This window comes from Neltuma alba, unplaced genomic scaffold (assembly GCF_004799145.2).
Source record: "Neltuma alba isolate B1F8T4 unplaced genomic scaffold, ASM479914v2 tig00008211_pilon, whole genome shotgun sequence".
NCBI classification, from domain to species: Eukaryota; Viridiplantae; Streptophyta; class Magnoliopsida; order Fabales; family Fabaceae; genus Neltuma; species Neltuma alba.
The window spans coordinates 1-22,362 of NW_021634971.1; the positions used below are offsets into that span (position 1 = coordinate 1).

Consider the following 22,362-nt stretch of genomic DNA (forward strand, 5'->3'; position numbering starts at 1 on the left):
CTCCTCTCTCTCTCTAGACTCTACAACATGAATGATGTGAAACTGTGGATCGAATATGAGCATGAGATCCACAAAGTTGAGAAAAAATAATAACGTGATAAATTCGCTGGAATCTCGTTCCTGCGGATGCCAGGCCACTTCTTTCTTAAAAGGGGCGTACGTCTTGATTTCATCTATTTTGATTGCACCACACACATATTAATTTGGATAGTTAATATAAATGGGATGTGAGAATATCTCAAAACTAATACACCTTCAATCATTAACATATAATTTATTTAACTGATTTAATTAGATTAAAAAAATAGTTAACTATAATAAATTATGATATTTTTTTAAACTTATTTAGAATAGCTTTTGATTTTGATTATTACCTCTAGTCCTTAATATAAAACCTTATTTGACTTTTATTTTAGTCCTAAATATTAGACCCCAATCTACTATGTCTCTCATATTTATATTATTTTTTTCAAAGTAGTCCTTCTAACAATAGTAATTTTAGTCAATATACTTGATTAGCAATGATATTTTAGGAAAGACAACACTTATTTAAGACAAATAACTAACTCAACTTACTTTTTTAATTTTCTCAAATTAGTCAACTAACTCTTATAATTATGACCAGATGTAGTATTATTTAAAAAAATAAAAAACAAACACACCACCCTATTGAGGGAGTATTAATAAGGGTTTGGGTGGGAGGACGATAAGTATATCTTACATTTAAAATTAAAATTAATTTTCTAATTAGGTCTAAAAAGGTGTTTTTCATGACTACACGAACAAAGATTATAATGGGAACATAGCCTACCTACTTCCCAAGTGCAATAATATTCTTTCATGGGTGATTTGAATTTTGGGCATCATCCTTCTTGTATGGAGAAATTCTATATTCGTTTCATTCAAGAACAAAAAGAAGAAGAATATTAATACTGCGATATTCGATAATAAAAACAAATAAACTAACTTAGATTTCTCTCCGTCACTTATAATATAAATGATTGGTTATAATACCTTCGGTTCTAATTATAAGAGCCAGTTGACTAATTTGAGGAGATTAAAAAAATAAGTTGAACTGGTTATTTGTCCTAAATAGGTGTTATCTTTTTAAAAATATCCTTGCTAATCAAGTGTATTAACTATAACTATAATTATTAGAAGGATTATCTTAGAAAAAATTGAGTAAATATGAGAGACAAAATGGATCGAGATCTTATATTTAGAACTAAATAAAAATTAAAAAGATCTTATATTAAAGACCGAAGGTAATATATATGGCAACCTAGCTAGCAAATTGGCGGTGATGTTTATTTTTGAGAAAAATAAGGCAGCAAAGCAAGCATCACGTGACTGTTCATCAGCTGAGGACTTATTCTATTATGCAAAAGTTTGGAGCTTTGCCAATCCTACAGCTGTAAGGCATCTCATTAGATTAAAGAAAAAGTTATATATTATTAAACGGAGATAACTTTGGGGTTGGTTTCATAGGCGCATATTTTAACTTCTTTTGTTTTTTCAAATAATAATAATCAAACTCATATATTAACAATACAAAGATTACTGTACAGAGTTGTAATTAATTATTAGAGGAAGTTCTGGGTTCTATACCCATAAAGACCAAAGTGGGGTAGGCATGTGGGGAGGGGTTTTAAATTGTCTAGTTTTTTTTTTCTTTTAAAAAATACTATATGAAGTATCCAGAATCTCTAGTTATATTACATACATTACTATATTTAAGTATATTATATATGAAAAATTAGTTTCTTGCTTAAGAAACACAAAATATAATTGCGTCTGTGTAACCGGGTTTTTTATTAAAAAAAACTTGCTCGAAATATTATTGAACATTAAATATGTATATATATATTTTTTAATAAGAATTCGAATCAATCTCCTTTAATAAAGTGAAAGTGTTACATGTTAAATGGCAGGAGGATCTAGAGACGATGAGCCCAAATCTAAAGATGAGTTATTTTAAAAACAAGAGGTACAATTATGAAATTATTATTTTAAGAAAAGGGCTGACATGTGCATTTCCTTATATATACCATAGTACAAACCAGCTTGTTTTCGTTCATTAATTAATGTCCACTTGCTGCGTCTTTGTCTCCCCATTGAATGACTTAAATTTGTATTTTTGGTAAATCGAATGACTTTAAATTACTACCTACACCACGTTTGGTTGCCACTTGGCATCATTAAAAAAGGTGATTCTCCTTCCATACAAAAGCACATCATAGGCAATGTATTTTGTACGGGTATCACTGTCTAATGGGAATTATATGCTGTTAAATGTTTTAGAAAATTTAACAGGAAAGTCACATTTTTTTTTTTTAAAAAGTATTTTACTTTATTTAATTTTGCATATCAAATAAACTAGACTTAAGCCTATATAATTATGGCAGAGCAGGTACAAAATCACTGAAAAAGCTGCATGTAATAACTCGAGGGCCACACGGGAGAACAGCTTTGGTTTAACTTAATTGCATATATTAATTAGCTGAATAAAAAGACACCACAAGAAATATTTTTTATGTGGATTTGGTCGGTGGATTCCAAATAAATGAAACCATTTTTGAACATTGATTATTCATATATTAATCCTAATTTATGCCTGCTTAGTCCTTTATTAATTGTTAGATTCCCTGTAATAGTAAGTTGGAGTTTACTCTTTCAGCTTTATACTATTGGCATCCGATACCCCTTTTCAGTTGGTTTTCTTCGAGATCCACTCAAGCTGCATAATTGAGTCAAATCAAAATCAAAACTTATTTTCTTAATAAACTTTTTCGTCTTAAAAGTTAGTATTTTTTTTAATAGTTGTTATTATGTCATGCATTTTATAATTGTTTGACACACACTCATGTTACTAGATATACACTGCATCCGGTTTTAAATATAAGATTTAATTTATAATGTAAATTGTATTATAAAATAAGTATTATATTTAGGATTGAATGTAACAATAAATAGATTTATATACTGGTATTTAAATTTTTTGACAAACATCACCATATATACTATTTTGAATGCGAATGGCGGATACCAAATCTGTTGGACATTACTAGCTAGGGGAAATAAATTATCAGATTAAAAAAAATCATTCTAGATACAAGTCACTTGTATTGTATTTAGAGATTAATTTTAAATTTTTTTATTTAATTCTCATTGAAGAAATAGAAAAAGAGGAGAGGGATGTGAGAATGATTTGTAAATATAAAGAGAGAAAACTTTAATAAGAGTGAATTTACAATTTTTTTTATCAATTTAATGTATCTTTTAACATACAAATATGTCTTATAAATGAACTAGCTGCGCCTGTTTGGGTAACTCCCAAAACCATAGTTTGGGAGGCAAAACTATAGTTTGGGTGGAATGTCATCCAAATAGCATCAATTTTGATGTCATAATCTGAAACCATGGTTTGGGCTGCAATCATGGTTTTGGAACTCAAAACCATAGTTTCAGGAGAAGTGAATCCATTATATTTTTGGCTCAAATTGGAGAGTATGATTGTGCCTGTCAGAGTAGATCTCAATAATAATATGACTTTAACATCACTCAATTAATTTTTTATAAACATATTAATCTTATATCTTATAAATATATATACACATATTAATATTCATTAATTATATTATCTTATGTATTATTAATTATGTTGATAAAAAATATATTATTAACAATTTTATTCCTTCAAATTAAAATATATCATAAAATCTATCTTTTATGCAATTATCATATTAACTTATGTCTTTTTTACTAATTTGTATATATAAAAAGTGCTTCTGATAACAACTATCCAAACACTCTCACTTTTCAGAATCACTTTTTCACAAAATCTATTCTTCACAAAATTTATTCTTCCCAGAATATATTCTCCAGAAGTTATTCTTCAAACCATGGTTTGGTTTCATCCAAACACCCTCCATATCTATAATGGGTATGATAATCTTAAGTCTTACTACATTTCAACGCGAGCAAACCCCTCGTGCCTTTGATTTGCAAATGTTTCACTGTTATTGATTTACTTATAACGTAAGAACTATTTATCGCTAATTTAAATAAATTAATGAAACTAAATAAATCATTTAATTGTAGGTTGTAGCATAAGTAACCTAATCTTCTTAAAATAATTCTCGTATATTATTATACTTACCTCCCATCATTACTATAGAGACTAAATAATTAATTTGCTTTTATTAAAAAAATTTATTAACTTAATCATTTATAGTAAATAAGTATTGACTTTTTTAAAATATCATTATTAATTATATGCATTGAAACTATTTTTTCATAAAATCCCCTTAATATATGTGATCAACATAAATATTTTGAAGAAAAAAATTATAAACTTAAGAGATTGAATGAATTAAGATTTTATATTTAGAACAAAAATAAATTTCTTATCTGATTTTTGTATTAAAATTAGAAGGTCATATTAGTTTATAAATTAGATAAATTAAGTGTTTTAAAAAATAAACATGAGTGGTAAAATGTATTAATTTTTGTACTTAAGAACAAAAGTTTACATTTAGGATTGCCGCCACGTTGCTCTGATAAAAATATATTTCCACAAAAGCTTTGGGTCGTCTGACTTTTCTGAGCGTTAATTTTGGGAAGAAAACGTACAAAATGTCTCTGATCCATAAAAGCAACGTCTCTGCGTAATTCCGTAATACAGCGACGCTTACCATATTTGTTGCAAAAAAGGTTAATATTATTTCTGATGTAATTATCATCGCAAACTTCGAGTACTACTTATACCCGTAAGCACGCAATTGTACCAACTTGTACTTTTCTTTTTTCATTTAATTGACAAACAAAATTCAATAAAAAGAAAATCACGGATAACGTCCCAGGAGAACAATTTTGGGGGAATGATACTTTGGGGGCAATATATTAATTTAATTACTCATTTCACAAATTTGTTTCATGTTGAAAGTTAAGAAGTCATTCATAAATTTGCGGATGATCAATGCTGAATATTTATAATAAATATTAGTTAAATACGTTATGAAAAATTTGCAATGAATGTTCTAATTAGCACAAAAAATTAAAAAGAATTTAATTAATACATGGATGTTTATAAATTTAATTTCCAAATTGATATTGATGTGTGGAAAGTTTGCGACCAATGTTTTAACTTTTAATATGAAGTATTGAAAAATATACATACATAGCTGTAAGGATTTGGAACTTTTTTTTTTGAAGTAATAAACCATTGATTTTGCAACAGTTTTCAACTAATCTATCAACTTTTAATGTTCCAACTAGCAAAAATTTTGCCCACTTGCTAAAATTTAAAATGTTTCGGCCTTGGACTATGTTTCGGGGAGGGGGGAGGTAATGACACCTAAATAAATTGTTAATAAATAAGGAATATAATTTAAATAAATGCAATAGCATCAGTATAAATATGAATTAAAATTAAAACACGAAAAAATTTAACAAAAAGGTTTGTGCGTGTTTTGAGTGCGGTAGGCGTGTTGACTGTTGAAGCCATTTTGGAGTATTTGGTAAATGTCGTCTCTACTATAAAAATCACGTTTCTTAATGTAATTTTTGTTAGCTTTCTGTTCAATTACGGCTTTTCATTCAAAATGATTTTTTTTATGGATCTAATGTTATTTTTATTACAGAAAATTCAAATAGTATTTATAAATTGCCTAGGAACTATTTTCTCACTAAGATGTATAATAATTACTCCTATACTTTTATTTATGAGTAACTTTTAACATGTTTCATATAGATTAAGAAAAACTTTAAATTTTATTAATTCTCATTTAAAATTTAACGATTTTTTAATTTTATTTCTATTGAATATATATTATATCATATCCAAAAAAAAAGTCAACACAGTAATAATTTAAGAGTAAAATTATGTATTAATATGAAAATTTTCTCCCTCTCCTATGTAAAGGACCAAAAACTTTTTTTTCCATTCTATTCTATAAATAGAACCAATTGAGTATGTTAGTTGAAAAATCATATACTCCTCTAATCTTATTTATAAGTCAATTCCAATATATTTCACACATACTAAAAAAACTGTAAACTTCATTAACTCTCATTTTAAATTTGACAACTTTCTAATTTTATCTTTATTTAATATATATTATACTTTATATGAACAAAGTCAACATAATAATAAATAAAGGGTAAAGTTATACATCCTTCAAAAAATCTTTTTTCAGTGCTCTATAAATAGAATAAAAAATGTCTTCTCTCTTTGCCTTATAAATAAAATTAGAGTAGTGTATATATACATATACATGTACATATATATATATTAAAACAAACGGTTGGTTTCATTCATTATACCTTTCGAAAATGTCATGCTTTGATAACTAAGCATTTCCTAATAAATGACAGTAATTTATAAACACTAATTGAACTGGATGCTTGAGCTTGACTTCTATGAGGTTTCTTTTAGATTAAAGAATAACAAATAATTCTATTTGTGCACAGCACATGGGGATGGGGATTATTGTAATAATCATGAACTTTGAGACCATTAGATCCCAATGTTTAATATTTGGGGTCCTAAATTGTAATATATGTATTTGATAGGCCAATACCTGCCCTACGAAAAGCAGCCAATGGGCCGTTAGGAGCATTTAAAGGATAAAATAAAATAAAACAGTGTCGGTGGGTTCATGGACTTTTTGATAGAGCCTTGCCATTTGCCAATCCAAGCTCTGCTTTTAAGCCTTTAAGCCTCTCAATGACTTTCTTTTGCGCCAAACACAGCCTTCTCTGCTCAACCAAACCTTATCCCTCTCTCGAACCCTCTGCCACATCTCGTACGCAGCGAAGAAGGAAGGTGGAGTGAAGGATGAACGGAGACGAATCGTACGGTTCCTTAGAGACTCAGTACATACGGAGACATCACAAACATGAACCCAGGGAGAACCAGTGTACTTCCGCCCTTGTCAAGCACATACGAGCTCCCGTTCACCTTGTAAGTTGCTTGTGTTGTGTATATATTGGCATCGGAATTGGTTATCAATGGTTGATTTCGCTTCTGAGCTTTGTTTTGGTTGGTGGGTCTTTATTTGTTTCGTTTTTCAAGGCTTTGACTTTTGCCTTTTCAAGATCTGAGCAATTCAGCTCTTTAGCCTTGACGTTTCCCTTTATGGGTTCCCCCTGGTTTTGTCTCTTTCTTCATTGCTGATTCTTTTAATCGAAGCTCGTGAGACACATGATGATTTTTGACTTCTGTGAAATTCATATGCGTGATTATGGAATCAGTTATGGCAACAAATGTCCTTCGTTCATGTGTCATGGCCCTTTCACCTTTTTCCGTGTCAGATTTCGCTTAAATTTCAATCGAAATAAGAAAAAAGACGAAGAAGTTGGCGTTAGGAGCATCCTCACACTTGTGTAGCGCTTTTAACGTTTCCAGAAAAAACCAAGCAAATGCAAAGCATTGATATCTTAACATCTGCTATTTTATCTCTTTTTGCATGATCAGTTGAACTCTAGGTTTATTGTCAATATTGTAACGTATATGTATCTCATTCTGTTTCTTTATTGTGTGAAATTTGTGGCCGAAGAAAAAAAACTAATTGATCTGACTCGAAGTTTTTTTCCCCCCCTCTTCTGTCAGGTGTGGTCTCTTGTTAGAAGGTTTGATCAACCTCAGAAGTACAAACCTTTTGTAAGCAGATGTATCATGCAGGGAGACCTAGGTATTGGGAGCGTTAGAGAAGTGAATGTTAAATCGGGCCTTCCTGCTACGACTAGTACTGAGAGGTTGGAACAACTTGACGATGAGGAACACATTCTTAGCATCAAGATTGTTGGTGGCGACCACAGACTCCGGGTATGACTGTTCTTCCGTCCTCCCTTCTCGTACTCTTCTAATTGATTCTTATTGCAAAAGTAATCGGAAAGAGGGAATAATAAGAGAAGGTAAAGATTTATTTTTTATCTGTATAAAGCAAAGCTTGGGAGCCTTCGGTTATGGTTGCTAAATCTTCTGAAAGTAATACCCACGTCATTTCTTGAGCTGAAGTAAGGGAAGGACATTGAAAATCTTAAATGCACAGATGCTAGAACCATCACCGCAATAATCCTGCATTTGTGCATGCTGTCTGTGTTTTTCCGCCCTTAATAGCGTATATGAGATTTATTCTGCTGTTTAAATGTATCTTTTCGCTGACTGCTCAGTGTTACCGTTGGAAATGCCACAAGCTACCTTATTGTGATATGGTATTCAATTGGGTATGATATCTGGGATTTCCTCCTTAATTCTTAATTTTATGTCATCGACCCATTTCTGCAATCATATAGATGAAAGATTGAGTGAATGAATGTGGAAATGCTTGCAACTTGCAAGTACTCAAGGTTACCATGGTTCAGAAGATTCTTACATATTGGATGCACTGCTGGTATTTCTCTAAATTTTGTAAATGTGCTTGGTACAGGTTAATATATGAGATTGTTCAATATTTTCCTTTGCTGTTGTGAAGATGTATTTATAATTAGTTTTTCCATTCTTCTAATTTTATATTGTGCCATTAAACGGTATTATTTGAATTCTGCAGAACTATTCCTCTATAATCACAGTCCATCCAGAGATCATTGACGGAAGACCTGGAACAATGGTGATTGAATCATTTGTGGTAGACGTACCTGATGGTAACACCAGGGATGAAACTTGTTACTTTGTGGAGGCTTTGATCAGATGCAATCTGAGCTCCTTGGCTGATGTCTCCGAGAGGATGGCTGTGCAGGGCCGGACTGATCCCATCAACCATTAAGTAGGTCTATGGGAGAACAAGGTCGGTTTATGCAACTAGACGATCTGTGGCTTTCTAATCCCAGATCAGGTGTAGAGATTGGTTGGAGTATTCCTTCCACGTTCTCAGAAGTTTTGGGTGTGGGTTGCTGCCAATTTGTATTTCAATATCAAGGACGCCTTTCTCCTACCGTCCCTTCTGCATCTGTAGCTCTGTGTAATCTACTTGAGAGCAGCTGAGTTTCTCTTCTTCAGTTTTTGCGAGATGAGATTCCGAGTTTCATGAACATCGGAGGATGGGAGCGGGAAAAGTTCCTTGTTCTCTGCTGTTCTTCTGGACTATCTGCATGGTGGTGTGTTGCTAGGGCTATTTGTAAATATTTATGTTGGAAACAAGAAGAAAAGCAAAAAAAAAAAAGGGAACTGCAACCTTTGCTGTTTCTTGTACTGGTAGGAAAAGACCCCGCTTTGTAGCTGCTGCCTTGATGCTCTTATCTCTTCTCTTGTATAAGTTGTTTAGTATTTTTTGTTTGCAAGTTGATTTATTCACAATTTCCCTCCCTGTTTTTGAATTTATGTTTAGGACACTTTTATCGAATGGACTCTACTTAAGGCGTGATGCACTTTGCTTTGAGGAAGTGCAAAGATATGCTGATGCTCATTGTGCGGTGGTTACAAATCCAACTTGTTTTTCCCGCCTCACTTTTTCTTTTAAAGAAGGGACCTGAGACCTCAGGAAAAAACGTGGGTGGGGTGGGGCAGGGGAGGGAGAAACGTTGAAATAAGAGATTATGATTGGTTTATTGCTATTGATGGAAGCTTCCTCATAATAATAGGAGGTGGGATGATTGTTTTAATTATAAGGCATGATTTATTGCAATTAGTGGTGGATGCTTACTCGTTGGACATTATTGGCAGATAACCGATTAACATATTTGTTGGACAAAATTTGATACTGCTCACTGACCCAATGCTTTTTATCTCGAAGAAGTCATTGAAGTGTGTGAGGAGAGTGCCTCTCTCTCTGGGAAGCATTTTAAGCTTTTTATTTTTAATTTTTTTAAATCTAATCTTTTCTGTGTTGTTTCACTTTTATGAATGTCCATGAAAGATTCTATCTATAAAATTTTGATCTTTTATAATTCAACAGTTGTAGGAACTTCATTTTTTAAAAAGAAAAGACAGCACAAGAGTATAAATGTTTATTTCCTTTTACATATATCTTGTCTTTCTTTAGTGTTTGGTTATTTTTATGGTTTTACGAGATTCGAGTGATTCTTTTCGCACACAATCTGCGAACTTTAGACCATGAAGGACCTCCCCCCCCCCCCCCCCCGGGGGTGAAACCATGGGAGCACAAGAATATAAATGTTTATTTTCTGCTTCACCGCTCTCCAGAAAGAAAAAAAGGCTGTTGTGTGATGAAATGTTCACATGAATTGGTTATTACCATCGTACCATGGCTCCTTTCATATTCACTCGTGGATGAACAATATTACTCATCCGGGTTCATTCGGTTTTAACAGAAGTTAGTTAAGGAGTTTGTTTGATTCCTAATGCAAGACTTTAATTTATTTTATTAATCATATTTATTATTTTTTTAAATTAATTTATCTAATTTACAAACCAATATATAATTTAATGTTACATGGAAGTATTTTAGGGAGATTATATATCAAATTTATTAGACTTAAATAATTTAATTATTTTTTTTAATTTATTCAAATTAATTAAATAGCTTTTATATTAAGGATATGTAGAGGATTTTTTTATTGAATGGTATTACCTTTACATGTATTATTTTATGCCAAAAAATTACTTGAATCATTCATAGTTTTATTAACAAAATTTAATTCTAAGAAATATTAATTCTGATCATGAAAAAGAAAACAATTTGTATTGTTTAATAATATTTCTGATTAACACCTTACGTGGAGGATACTAAAGGAATGTGCGTAAAATAAAAATTTACAGTTAATAAACATGTAACATGTATCATAGAAGAAATTTTGATTGACCAATTCTGCCGCGTTTTGACTCCATAAATCAGATTTGGCTTTTTGCCCTGGCCCCTGAGAGAGAAGGAACCCACAACCTTGAAGAAAACTTGGCCGGAGGAAAAAACAAAGGAAAGAGAAAAAGAAAAGAAACTTGAAGAAACCCTCTTTGGCCAAAAAAAAAAAAAAAAGTGCCCAAGTCGTGAGATATATCAATTGCTTCAAGAAATCACCATTCCTCCGTCTACTATCATTTCTTTTCTGTCCAAATAATAAAAGTAATATAGTCACATTTACAGAATCCAGCATGCTCTTCCTATTATGTATTGTAATCCTTTTCATTGACTTGTCTTGAGCATCAGAAAACGACAATAAACTGCTCTGAGTTCTCTTACCTACATTTCTTATTACCATCTGTCATTGCAGGAGCACTTTCCATTAACAAAATGGTGAAAGCGACCACCATCTCTGAGGAAAACACTTCGGTTTTTAGCCAAAGAGATGTACTTTGCTGCTGTATGACAATCTTGGCAAATTCTTGTGTTCTTAACAACCCTTATAGGTGACCCACTTTTTGACTTCATCAATGCATATGTGATAGCCAACTTCTCAGTGTGACTGAGCAGAACCTTCTCCTTCTCATTGTCATCAATGTTCTGATATACACATTTAATATCAGGAACATAACCCAGCTTTCTGATTTCGGAAATCAAATGATATAGCTCAAAATATATGTCCCCTTCTTCTGGGTGTGGCTTCCCCTCTGTGGAGAACAGATGAATTGTCTGATTAATTTGTGTCCAGCTCCATACATGTGGGATCTTCAACCCCCGGGCAATCATTGATTCTTTAAGACGCTCCACATCCTCCCATTGATTAAAAGCGGAATATAAGTTCATCATCAGCACATAATTAGAAGAATTGTCTGGTTCCAACTCGAAAAGATTTTTGGCTGCGACCTCTGCTAGTTTTATTTTTTTATGAATCCTACAAGATGCAAGAAGAGCACCCCAAATACTAGCATCTGGTTTTATGGGCATAGTTTTTACAAAATCCCAGGCCTCATCAAGATAGCCAGCTTTTCCCAGGAGGTCTGCCATGCAACAGTAGTGCTCAATAGTTGGGTTCAAGTTGTAATCTGTCTTCATACTGTCAAAATACTTCCACCCCTCATCAACTAAACCCGAATTCTTGCAGCCAGAGAGAAGAGCAGTGAAGGTTATAGCATCGGGCTGGATACCCGTTTTGCAAAGTTCACTGAAAAGAGTAATCACCTCTTCCCCGTGGCCATAAATGGCATATCCCATCATCATGCAATTCCAACAAGGACGTGTTTTGTTCTGAATTCTTCTGAAAATATCAACAGCCACTTTCAGTCTACCTGCCTTACTGTACATGTCAATGAGGGCCGTGGCTATATAAACGTCATCCACGAAACCGAGTCTCATGGTTAAGCAATGTATCTCCTCTCCTTTCTTTAACAAGGAGAGGCCTGCACATGCAGATAGTAAGCTGCAAATGGTAGTAGAGTTGGGTTTTACATTTTCTGCTTGCATTTGGCTGAAAAACTTCAGGGCATCCCTGTAATTCTCATTCTGTGAACATCCTGATATAATAGCCGTCCAGGTAATCACATTAGGAGTCAATCCTGAATTCTTGATCCGACGAACTACAGCCAAAGCTTCGTCAGTGTAGCCACACATTGAATACCCTGACACCAAACTATTCCATGTCACTAAATCAGGTTCTATGCCTTCCTCCTTCATCTCAGTTAATAGTTTTTCGGCATTATTAAACTGGCCCTTGAAGGAATAGCCAGATATCAAAGAATTCCAAGCAGAAATGTTTTTGTTCTCTGTATTATCAAACACTGCTTGAGCTCTTTCTAAGGAATTGCTCTTGACATACATATCCACCAATGAAGTACATACATAGACATCATAGTCCAGCTCATTTCTTATAACATAACCATGGATTTCTTTCCCTAAAGCGAAGAATCCTAATTCAATGATTGCTTGTATGGCACTGGTGACTGAGCATGAATCTGGCTTGAAGCCTGCACTTTGCATTCTCCGGAAAATGGTGAGGACTGTAATGTATGAGCCCTGAAGGAGATGGGCAGACAAAAGAGAATTCCAAGTTATAATGTCTGGTTTGATATTCAATGACTCCATTTTTCGCAAGATATCCCACACATCATTCAAACTTCCAGCTACAGCATGACTTGAAATTATTGAGTTCCATGAAGACAAGTTACGATCTTCCATAGAATAGAAAACTGTTCTAGCTAGCTTCAGTTCATTGTTTCTAGAGTACATGCTAATTAAGGAATTGCAAATAGACACATTTGATTCTAAACCACATCTTAAAACATACCCGTGAATTTGTTTCCCTTCGTTGAGAGCTCTTAGTTTCCCACATGCTTGAAGTAACTTCACCATGGTTCCACAAGTCGGCTTGGCAGAAGATAGCTGCATCCTATGGAACAATGCTAAAGCTTCTCCCCACCTCTCACTTCTCAAGTTCGCAATAATTATTGTATTCCACAAGAAATCTTCATGGTGCGGCGTTTCAGCAAACACTCGATTCGCTTTATCTACACTCCAGCACATCCCATAGAAATTGATCAATGCACAATTCAAGTGCACATCAAAGTCAAGGCCTCTCTTGATCATACAAGCATGAATTTCCAACCCAAGCCACAAATCCATCAAATTGGAGCAAATTTTCAGAACTACAGTAAGAGCTCTGCTATCAAACTCCACTCCTATATTATGCAATTCCTTGAAGGCCTCCAGAATCTCTCGGGGATCGCCCCAAAAACTATCGAACTCCTCCAGAAAAGAATTCCAGAGAAGATAATTCCTCGTAAAACCTACAAAGAACACTTTTGTTGCAGACATAAAATCCCCAAATTCTAAGTAGTACCTGATCAAGCTTTTATCCATGGTATGCAAGTTCCCCTCACATGGCATTTTGAGTATCAGGGCATGCAACACCCTGACAGATTCCAAAGTCCTAATCTGACCCATGTTATGCAAAAGGTGAGAGCTCGAGGAAAGTTTAGGCGACGAAACTTGAGTAGAAGCAAAACTTGAGGTATCTATCATTCCCTGAGAAACTGAAGCGGGTGAATGGCTTCGTGGTGGCAATTTGGTTCGTCGGTGAGGAACAGAACAAGGATTAAGAAGATGAATATGAGCCAGTTTATCCATAGAGCTTTGGCACTGAGAAGAAAAGAGAAGTGCCATTGGGCAGTGGAAGGAACGGGAGGTAAGATAGTTATATGAAAGAGGTCAAAATTGAGTCGTTCTTGAATCTTGATTCGTTTCTTTCTATTATTATTATTTTTGCTCGAAGCAAGAAATTGGATTTTGTGGATAAGGTTTATCCTATTATATTGGACCGGGAAAGAAGAGGGGGAGGGAAACTAATAAACAATGACGAACCGGAATTCCTCCGGTTCATTGATTTCTTTATTTCTACTCCTCGCAAAACAAAGACACAGTCTTTAATTAATAAATAATAAATAAATATGTAGTTGGCAAAAAAGAACACATAAAGAATAATTTAATTAACTTTTTAATTTGATATAATGCAAAAAGAACAACACATTGCGTTAGAAGTGGCTCCTCTCCAGCATTGCAAGGTTGCTGGAAAAAGTTTAACGACTCAAATTTAATGTTTTTTCGAAGTACATATTAACAAGTATCACTACAATTTTATGTGAATAATTTATAACTACCATCATCATGTAATTAATAGAGAGAAACTTGGTAGGGGGAAAAAAATCAAACCGCAGTTTATTATATACAACATAGCTTTATATCCATATATTTAACCTAACTTTACCCAAATTTGATGAGGCTTGAGTTTCAAATGTCAATTGGCGTCAACATTTTTTGTTTTGAAAAAATAGTGATGGATTAAAATGACGAAGAAGCTAATTAAACACTACCTGTAGTGATTAGCTGATAGCTTTTAGTCTTGAAACCCGGTGAGGATGGTAGAGCCACGCCATGTGTTTGTCATTCAGCTTCCTTTCACGGCAAACTCTGTTTCTGAAACTTGATAATTATCATCACATTAATTAATCACATCAATGTTCTCTAAATACAAACAATCAGATCAGTTGCTTCGTTGGAAGGCTTTGAAGAAAGGCGAAGCACAGTTTGTCCATGGCCTCCCAAAGGCTTCCAGATTAATTCCATGGAGACGGTAAGAAAAATGCCGCATCTCATGGGGCTATTCTTTTCTCTTGAAATTCCCGGAAGTCCAATGAAGGAGAAGTGCCACGTCAACATTAAACAATGGAAATCGCAACTTGGATTTCTCCCTCGACCTTCGTCTTATGTGCAGACATCTTTCATTCTCTCTTTAGTCTTGTTTCTCAGAACTGTTTAGTTCATTAAGACTCATTGAAGACCTCTCGTGTATACATCTCTCCATATCATTCTCTCAACAAAGCATGACAGTCAGTATAAGAGTCCATCAATAAACGAAAGCCGCTGCTTTGGAAGTCTCTCAACTTCAATTCACAAGAGCCAAACGGTTTAACCTTTCTAAAATGTTCAGGGTGGGTGAAATGAGTCTCTTCAATGAGACAGAAGAAAAATAAAATGAAATGCAATTGATGCTTACTCATCTTTGAAATTCATTATAATGGTTCCAAATGAAGGAAGGAAAACTAAGTTAATAAAGAACTATGAATTATGAATGAACGCTGACATAATGCATGTAAAGTAAACTGGCCAACTGGCAGGACCAAACAGTTCAAACAAAATAGGAGTATACTTGTCATTCCTTACTACGAAGCAAGCAACTTAAGAACCAAAAAAAGTCGAGTCCAGCAAAAAGAGCCAGTCTCTCATAATGTGACGAATTAAAGTTTGAATCTCTATTAGGAGAGATGTCCACGTTTAGTGTCCAATAATGTCTCACATAAGATTGTCTCCAACATGAAGTTATTAACTTAACTATATTTCATGTGTTATGATGAGGGTATAACGGGACATTAATACAAACTTAAACCACATTGCAACATCATTTTGAATTTCTACCAAGAAACATGTCTCAGGCTTAGGCATGAACCGGAACAAAGAACCTGTATCTTTCCAAAATGACTAGGGAAATTAGAATCCGACATGTTTGACATCTCAATTTTTATTTGCCAATTCTCAGTTACAATAGAATTAATTTCACATTCAGGCTCCACATCCTTCAATCATTCTTAAAATTCTCACACACATATTTGTCATTAAAAAAAGGAAGTACAGTATCTAAAAGAAACAGCCATTGCTTGTTTATGATCTTGCCATTAACCGGTGTTAACTAACTCCTCTTGAAATTTTCCGAGATGTGGAAAATTTGATTGGCTTGTACATATATAATTTAAGGTAACTCAACAGAGAGCTCTATCTTTTAATTGGTTAAGCCCTCACCATTACATGTCAACCTTGAGATTCTCGTCTTAGTATTTATCAAAAAGGTGAAATTTTATAGTGAAATTGTAAATTTAAAGCTCAAAGCCTTTTAAAATTATTTCTTCTTTCCAAATAACATTGAATCGGGTTAAATGCTTTCTCTTTTTTAAATTTTAGAGGGTATGCACTTGAAGGGGAGTTAAACCCGCAACATCCCACCCGTAAGAAAATTTTCATGACACCAACACCAAGGTATAAGGTTATTAACAAATAAAAGGTAGTTTAGCTTTGTCCATATGCTTGGGATTACGTACAAATCACAAGTATCCCACAAAAAATGCAAATGTATCTATTGCTGTTGCATCTCTAAGTCGATTGTTTTGTTAGATTAACAGAGAAATTAAAAGAAAAATAGATATATACAGCAGTGGACTCCTGAACGGATATCATCGTCATATTGAACTTGTTCTTTCGGTCAGCCGTTGATTTATTCCATTTTCCCCGATAAATGCAAAATATATATTATAAAGATAGCAATGTTTACATTATCAATCTATTATACAGGAACGGAAGTTGCAGATATTCATCAAGTTAATAAAAGTAACTAGAAGAGCTTGATTGAGCATTCTTTTCTGATCTCAAAGTAATATCAGCTGTTTTTCATGTTTACAGAACACAACAAGGAACTGTAGATGAGCTATGAAGGATCTCGCTCTATTGATAACATGAAGGATATTCTTCCAAGGTAGTGAGATCAAACTCTAGGCCAAATGCATATATTGTTTCTCAGTGCGTTCAAAAGAAGGTTAAGAAGCCGATGCCTCGAGTCACACAAAACAAAGCATGCAAGCTCTTCTGAGGTTTACCAGCGTTCTCTGGGACGACCATCAGGTAGTGCAGGCACAAGCATCTCTTCATCTTTAGGTGTTGACTTTTCTTCTTGTTTAATTTGTTTTTTCAGTCCAATCTCCAAACTTCCATCATCCTCGTCAAAATCTGGGGGCATGTCATCATCTTCATCGCTCCAATCATCTTCGCCGTCATTATCGTCATCGTCATCAAATCCATCATCACTCAGGAAGTTTTCAGCATCTGACCACTCATTCCCCTCTTCACCACTTTCATCTTCCCTGTCATCAGTCTCTTCCCTTCCATCTTTGTCTGTATTGGGAGCACCACTCTTGGGAAATCGTGGAACAGCAACCAAAGAACGAAGCCTTTCCTTTATAAGCAAGAATCGGTCCTTCTCTATCAACTGTGAATCACGATAAGCTTCCCTCAGAAACACAGAATCCCTGTCTCCTTTCAAAGAGACGTAAAACATATCAGGATGCCTGATCAGCATCCCTCTTAGCTGCTGAGAGAATCTGAATTCCTCTCGAAAATGAGTAAGGTGATCAACAAGGGTTCGTTTCTCAAGAGTGAGGCTCAAAATCTCATGAACAACTCCACAGGCATGCTTCTCTTTCTCCCGAGACCCAGGCCTAAGCCCTGAGAAATCTGAGTATGGTGATATGTAAGGTATGTCTCTGAACTGCATTAACTTCCTAATCTCACCCTTTGACAGATGAAGACCCTTAGGTAGCTTTACTCGGTTGAATCTGGGAGGCCTGTCTATAATTAAATTTTTTCTTCTAGTTCTTTCATTCGATTTTCTTCTTCAGATAGCTCAGCAGCTGAAACAGCAAGCTCTGGATCCCAATGAGTTAATTCCAGCGCAGGGCCTCGCTCAGTTGCAACAACTCTGAAGTATTGTGGATACCGATGACAAATTGTTTCACGAAATTCATGTGGGAGTCCCAAATCGGTCCTCAGATGGGCAATCTTCTCCAACAATATCCGCTTTTCCAGTGACATCATCAACAATTTCCTCAGCTTCACAACTAACAAATCCTCCATTTCATTTCTAATCTTCAACTCCTCAATATAAAGCCGTTCAGCTTCTGGTGTTAATTTAAATTTCAGAGAGTAAACTCCCTCCTCCATAATCTGAAAAACTGCCGGGAATTTCTTCAACAATGCAATAAACCGCCGCTTTTTTTGCAGACCTAATTCTCTTCTAAATTTACCCAGCTGCCGAAGCGACATAATTCGATCGGGTTGACTAACAAGAATATTCCTTATCTTTAGCACCAATTTGAGCTTCTTGTCCCTTTGTATCACATTGTCAAAGGGAATTTCTTTCCTTCTCTTCACTGCCGCTCTTATTGGGCCAGGCAGGGGATGAACTTTTCTGAGATTAACCAAGTTAACATTTTCACGAGACAAGAGCAAACTCGTCCCCAAAAATTGCGACCTTTCTACCGAAACCGTTAGAGCGGAGTGGTGGGGTTTCACAAAAGGCATTGGTTTTTCCAGCAAAGGAAATTTATTTGATATAAAGAATGGTAAAGAAGTAAACGAAGAGGCTTTGGGCGAAGGAAACAACATATGTGTATCCATCTAACTATTTTCGGAATCCAAAAAGAGATACTGGAAAAAATCGAAACTACTCGAGAAAAAGTTCCAGAAAGAGAGAATTTTGGAGGGAGATAGATAACATAGACTCACCTGTGTGAGCTTCGGTCGAGTAGTATTTTCAGGCTGCAACTGGTGCCGACGAGGATATGGATGTTAGCTCAGGGTTTATCTGCAAGCAAAACTCATAAACCCTTCGCATGATACGCTCTACTGCGGAAAGTTGAACATTGAAGCTGAATACACCGCGAGCCCGGCTAAAAAATCTGGTCCAGTAAGGAAGAGTGGCTCCAGACGACGCCGTTTATTGTGGAGTACTGAGTACTGGGGTCCACATTGTCTCAGCCGAGGAAGTGTTAAAATTGTTTCCACACTATTTAATATTACTGATTAATTAATATTAAAGTATACGCGAAATTACTGTATTTTTTTTTAATTATTTATAGACTTAAATAAGAGAGCAATTAAGGGCCCGTTTGGCATCACGTTTGGGGGCCCAAACGTGCGTTTCCATCGGGCTTCTGATGTGGCTGCGTTTTTGAGTTGTTTGGATTCACAGTGGCCCAATCTGACTTCTGGAGGCTCAGATGGACTTATGGGAGAAGTTGATTTGTGGAGCTTTTTTTTGGAGGCCGGTGCGTTTGAGAAACCGTTGGTAGCATGTTAAATATTTTTACCTACCTACCCTCTGCATGTTTATTAGCTAAAAGAAAATACCCACACACGCACTCGGCACTCTGATTTTCAAACCCGATCTGAAGCTGAAAAAGGGAGCTCGCTCACGACGTCGTCTTCTGCCATATCCCCGCCGTGCACTCGCCGTCTACCGCCGTGTCTCCGCCATCTCATCAGTTCCGGTTCTTGTGTGGGAGTGGGTCGTTCGGTCATTCGGTCGTTCGGTCGTTCTTCCTCTTCCTCTGCCCGGTTGAAGCCAGCATCGCCGTCCATTGTCGCTGCCGTCTCCTGCCGTGTCATCTCCGGTTCTTGTGTGGGAGTGGGTGGCTTGTGGCCGTTCGTTCAGATCCTCCATAGATCGTTCGGTTGTCGCTCTTCTCCCTCTGTTCGGTTGCATTCCAGGGTCGCCGTCCGTTGTCACCGCCGTCTCCCGCCGTGTCTCCGCCGTTCGTTCAGCTGGTAAGAGATACATGTTTTTGGTCCTAGATCTGCTGGTGTTCGATTCATGTTGTTGGCTGCCATTGGTAGATAAGTCGGACCCATAGCCTTATTAATTTTAGAAGTGTTGATCTGATGTTCTTGCTCTTGATCTGATGCTCTTTCAATTAATGTGGCCTGGCTGTCGAATGGTAGTAGTGTAGTAGGAAAAACTGATGGTAGTATGACCTGGTAGTATCGTAGGAGGCAGAACCGCTGGTCTTTGATTCTTCTGATGATGATTTGTAGTTCTGAGTACCCCTTTCCTGTTAATTATTTGTGACAAGCTTCGAAAAGTTGGCGTTTTTTTAGTTTGAAAATGTGAAGATCAGTGTTTCAATTAATGTGGCGCTTATTTTTAGTCCGAAAATGTGAAGGTTATAATTCATAAATATTATATATATTAGATATTTCCTCTCATATTTATTTACAAGAGAAACATAAAAAGAATTTTGAAACATAAATATCTGATATTTTTTAGGTGTCTGCCTCTCGGGAAGTTGTTTGTAAAGTGCCTCTAATTTAAGATTGTTGAATTTGTATAATATTTCTGCATTGTTGGAAGAAAAGTGCTCTGGTTCACTGTAACTCCCTTTTGCATTCTTGATTGACATTTTTCAATAGAATTATGAACAAAGATAAAGGTAAGGCAACATGGGATACAAGCACCACAGAGGTGTTACTTAAAGAATGCATGGAGCAAATCTACCGGAAAAATCGTCAAGGAACATCATTTTCAAAGACTGGGTGGAACAACATTCATTCTGCATTCAATGCAAAAACAGGAAAATCATATGAGAGGAAGCAATTGAAAAATAGGCTTGATAGCTTGAGGAAGGATTGGAGGACATGGGTTGATTTGAACAAAGAAACTGGTGTAGGTTGGGACCCTATAAACAATACAGTGGTGGCAACAAATGAGTGGTGGGAGAAGAAAAAACTGGTATATAATTGTTGATCTTGAGTTATGAACTGTGTTATTACTTGTTATAGGCTTTTTATTTTTGTTGATTGTATTCTTGCAGGAGAATCCCCAGTATGAAAAGTTTAGGTACCAGGGGTTAAAGTTTGCTCATGAATTAAACACGATATTCAAGGGTGTGATAGCATCTGGAGAGGATATGTTGGCACCGTCTTTAACCCAACCTCAGACACAAGAGGATGATGAAGAGAATGTGTATAGAGTTGATACAGATCTCCTTGAAGGATCGGGGGATAGCGAAGAAGATCTTGGAGGTGCTAGTATAGGAGTTACGGATGAGATGGCAGGCGTAAACTTAACAGCAAATACTGCACCTAGTGGTTCAGGAAGCCATGGGAAGAGGAAGAGAGGTGAAGGGTCTAGCAGGCAAACAAAGCAAAAACTTCCAGCCTCAAGACAAATAGCGGATTCAGTTAGTGAAATAGCTACTGCATCTAAGGATAGAGCTGCAACTCTTAAGAAAATAAAAGAGGTATCAATTTCTGAGGTTACGGCCGAAGTGCTCTGCCTTGAGGAAATTACAAGTACTCTGATTTCCGGAACCGGTGCTTAAGACTTCTGTTGCACAAGAGTGTTCGGGAAATGGTTGTTTCACTAAAAGGACAGCCAGAATACTTGGTTGCATGGCTACAGGATATGGCATACAATCCACCATCATGGCTGAAACCCCCGCCTGCTTGAACTATATTTTAGGACGCATGTTATGATTTTATTTTGTCTAACTCGGACCAGAGTTGTTATTATATGTTTTTCAGTTAATGTTTGTGGAACTATGAAATTATGTAACTTGTTAACTGACTATGAATGTTTTAAATGTTTTTAAGTTACATGTGTTATTTATAATGGTAATTGCAGCTTATGAATGTTTTTGGACTAATTTTTATGTCTTTGCATGTTTAACAGAAAGAAATATTTATTTGCACATACGTAAAAATATTTATTTGTCGTTTAAAAAAATTCTTACAGTTGAATTTAACTGCACTCACAGGTGACATTATCTATGGCAAATTGGAACAATCAATTTACGTTTGACTGGATGGAGGAAGATGAACAGTCTGAAGAGGAGTCAGAGGAAGATGAACAGTCTCAATTGATTTCCCTTTTAGATGAAGAGATAACACAATATGAAGAGGTAGCTGTATTGGTGAGTCAATATGTGATGCCTTATGTGTGCAAAGAGCCACGAAGAACTAGTCAGCAAACAGGTAATTTATGGGTGCAAGAAATTTTGCGAGATCATGAAATTCGGTGTTATGACATGTTTCGAATGGAAAAAGAAATGTTCATGCGATTATGCTCTAAACTGGTCGAACATGGTTTAAAAAATTCCAAGTATCTGGGAGTGGAAGAAATTGTTGGTATGTTTTTGAACACGGTTGGTCATGGACAATGTAATAGGATGATTCAAGAAAGTTTCAACATTCAGGAGAAACTGTAAGCAGGCATTTTCATAGAGTATTACAGGCTTGCCTTAGTCTTTCCAGGGAATATATCAAACCACTCGATCCTACGTTTTCTGTAACTCACCCAAAAATAAAAAACGATAAACGATATTCGCCATATTTCAATGATGCAATAGGAGCAATTGATGACACTCATGTACGA

The 22,362-nt window shown here is 35.3% G+C and overlaps 4 protein-coding genes across 6 annotated transcripts; 2 read left to right on the plus strand and 2 right to left on the minus strand.

Annotated features, from left to right (window-relative positions):
* The first annotated feature begins 6,705 nt into the window (after window positions 1–6,705).
* On the plus strand, window positions 6,706–9,448 carry LOC114753851 (abscisic acid receptor PYL9). Of its 2 annotated transcripts, XR_003741064.1 has the most exons (4): window positions 6,706–6,964; window positions 7,613–7,828; window positions 8,553–9,196; window positions 9,330–9,448. XR_003741064.1 is itself a non-coding variant. In XM_028942560.1 (3 exons), exons 1-3 carry the CDS (start codon window positions 6,839–6,841, stop codon window positions 8,766–8,768), a joined length of 558 nt encoding a protein of 185 aa, XP_028798393.1. In that variant the 5' UTR covers window positions 6,706–6,838; the 3' UTR covers window positions 8,769–9,407. The 2 variants fall into 2 exon arrangements, 1 of the variants encoding a protein (XP_028798393.1); XM_028942560.1 differs by having other exon boundaries at window positions 8,553–9,407.
* Window positions 9,449–11,081: 1,633 nt separating this feature from the next.
* Window positions 11,082–13,732, minus strand: LOC114753849 (pentatricopeptide repeat-containing protein At4g01030, mitochondrial-like). 2 transcript variants are annotated; one of them, XM_028942559.1, is made up of 2 exons: window positions 13,120–13,295; window positions 11,082–12,848 (listed from the first exon to the last, which is right to left on the minus strand). In XM_028942559.1, the coding sequence occupies exons 1-2, from the start codon at window positions 13,162–13,164 to the stop codon at window positions 11,151–11,153; spliced, it is 1,743 nt and encodes a 580-aa protein (XP_028798392.1). In that variant the 5' UTR covers window positions 13,165–13,295; the 3' UTR covers window positions 11,082–11,150. The 2 variants fall into 2 exon arrangements, with proteins under 2 accessions (XP_028798392.1, XP_028798391.1); XM_028942558.1 differs by having other exon boundaries at window positions 11,082–13,732.
* A 2,929-nt stretch (window positions 13,733–16,661) lies between these two features.
* Window positions 16,662–19,076, minus strand: LOC114753847 (protein WHAT'S THIS FACTOR 1 homolog, chloroplastic-like). The gene is given in 2 exon segments (XM_028942556.1): window positions 16,662–17,795; window positions 17,798–19,076. Coding segments are annotated over 2 exon segments (1,578 nt in total). The 5' UTR covers window positions 18,609–19,076; the 3' UTR covers window positions 16,662–17,028.
* A 1,393-nt stretch (window positions 19,077–20,469) lies between these two features.
* LOC114753853 (L10-interacting MYB domain-containing protein-like) lies at window positions 20,470–21,310 on the plus strand. The gene is made up of 2 exons (XM_028942565.1): window positions 20,470–20,718; window positions 20,801–21,310. The coding sequence occupies exons 1-2, from the start codon at window positions 20,470–20,472 to the stop codon at window positions 21,308–21,310; spliced, it is 759 nt and encodes a 252-aa protein (XP_028798398.1).
* The last annotated feature ends 1,052 nt before the right edge of the window (window positions 21,311–22,362 follow it).

Bases quoted from the DNA above. Each gene is read 5' to 3' on its own strand.
- LOC114753853 (XM_028942565.1), top strand. From the start codon at position 20,470: ATGGAGCAAATCTACCGGAAAAATCGTCAAGGAACATCATTTTCAAAG. The intron at 20,719-20,800 runs GTATATAATTGT...GTATTCTTGCAG, and splicing joins GGTGGGAGAAGAAAAAACTG to GAGAATCCCCAGTATGAAAA.
- LOC114753849 (XM_028942558.1), bottom strand. From the start codon at position 13,718: ATGCCATGTGAGGGGAACTTGCATACCATGGATAAAAGCTTGATCAGG.
- LOC114753851 (XM_028942560.1), top strand. From the start codon at position 6,839: ATGAACGGAGACGAATCGTACGGTTCCTTAGAGACTCAGTACATACGG. The intron at 6,965-7,612 runs GTAAGTTGCTTG...CTCTTCTGTCAG, and splicing joins TACGAGCTCCCGTTCACCTT to GTGTGGTCTCTTGTTAGAAG. The intron at 7,829-8,552 runs GTATGACTGTTC...TGAATTCTGCAG, and splicing joins GTGGCGACCACAGACTCCGG to AACTATTCCTCTATAATCAC.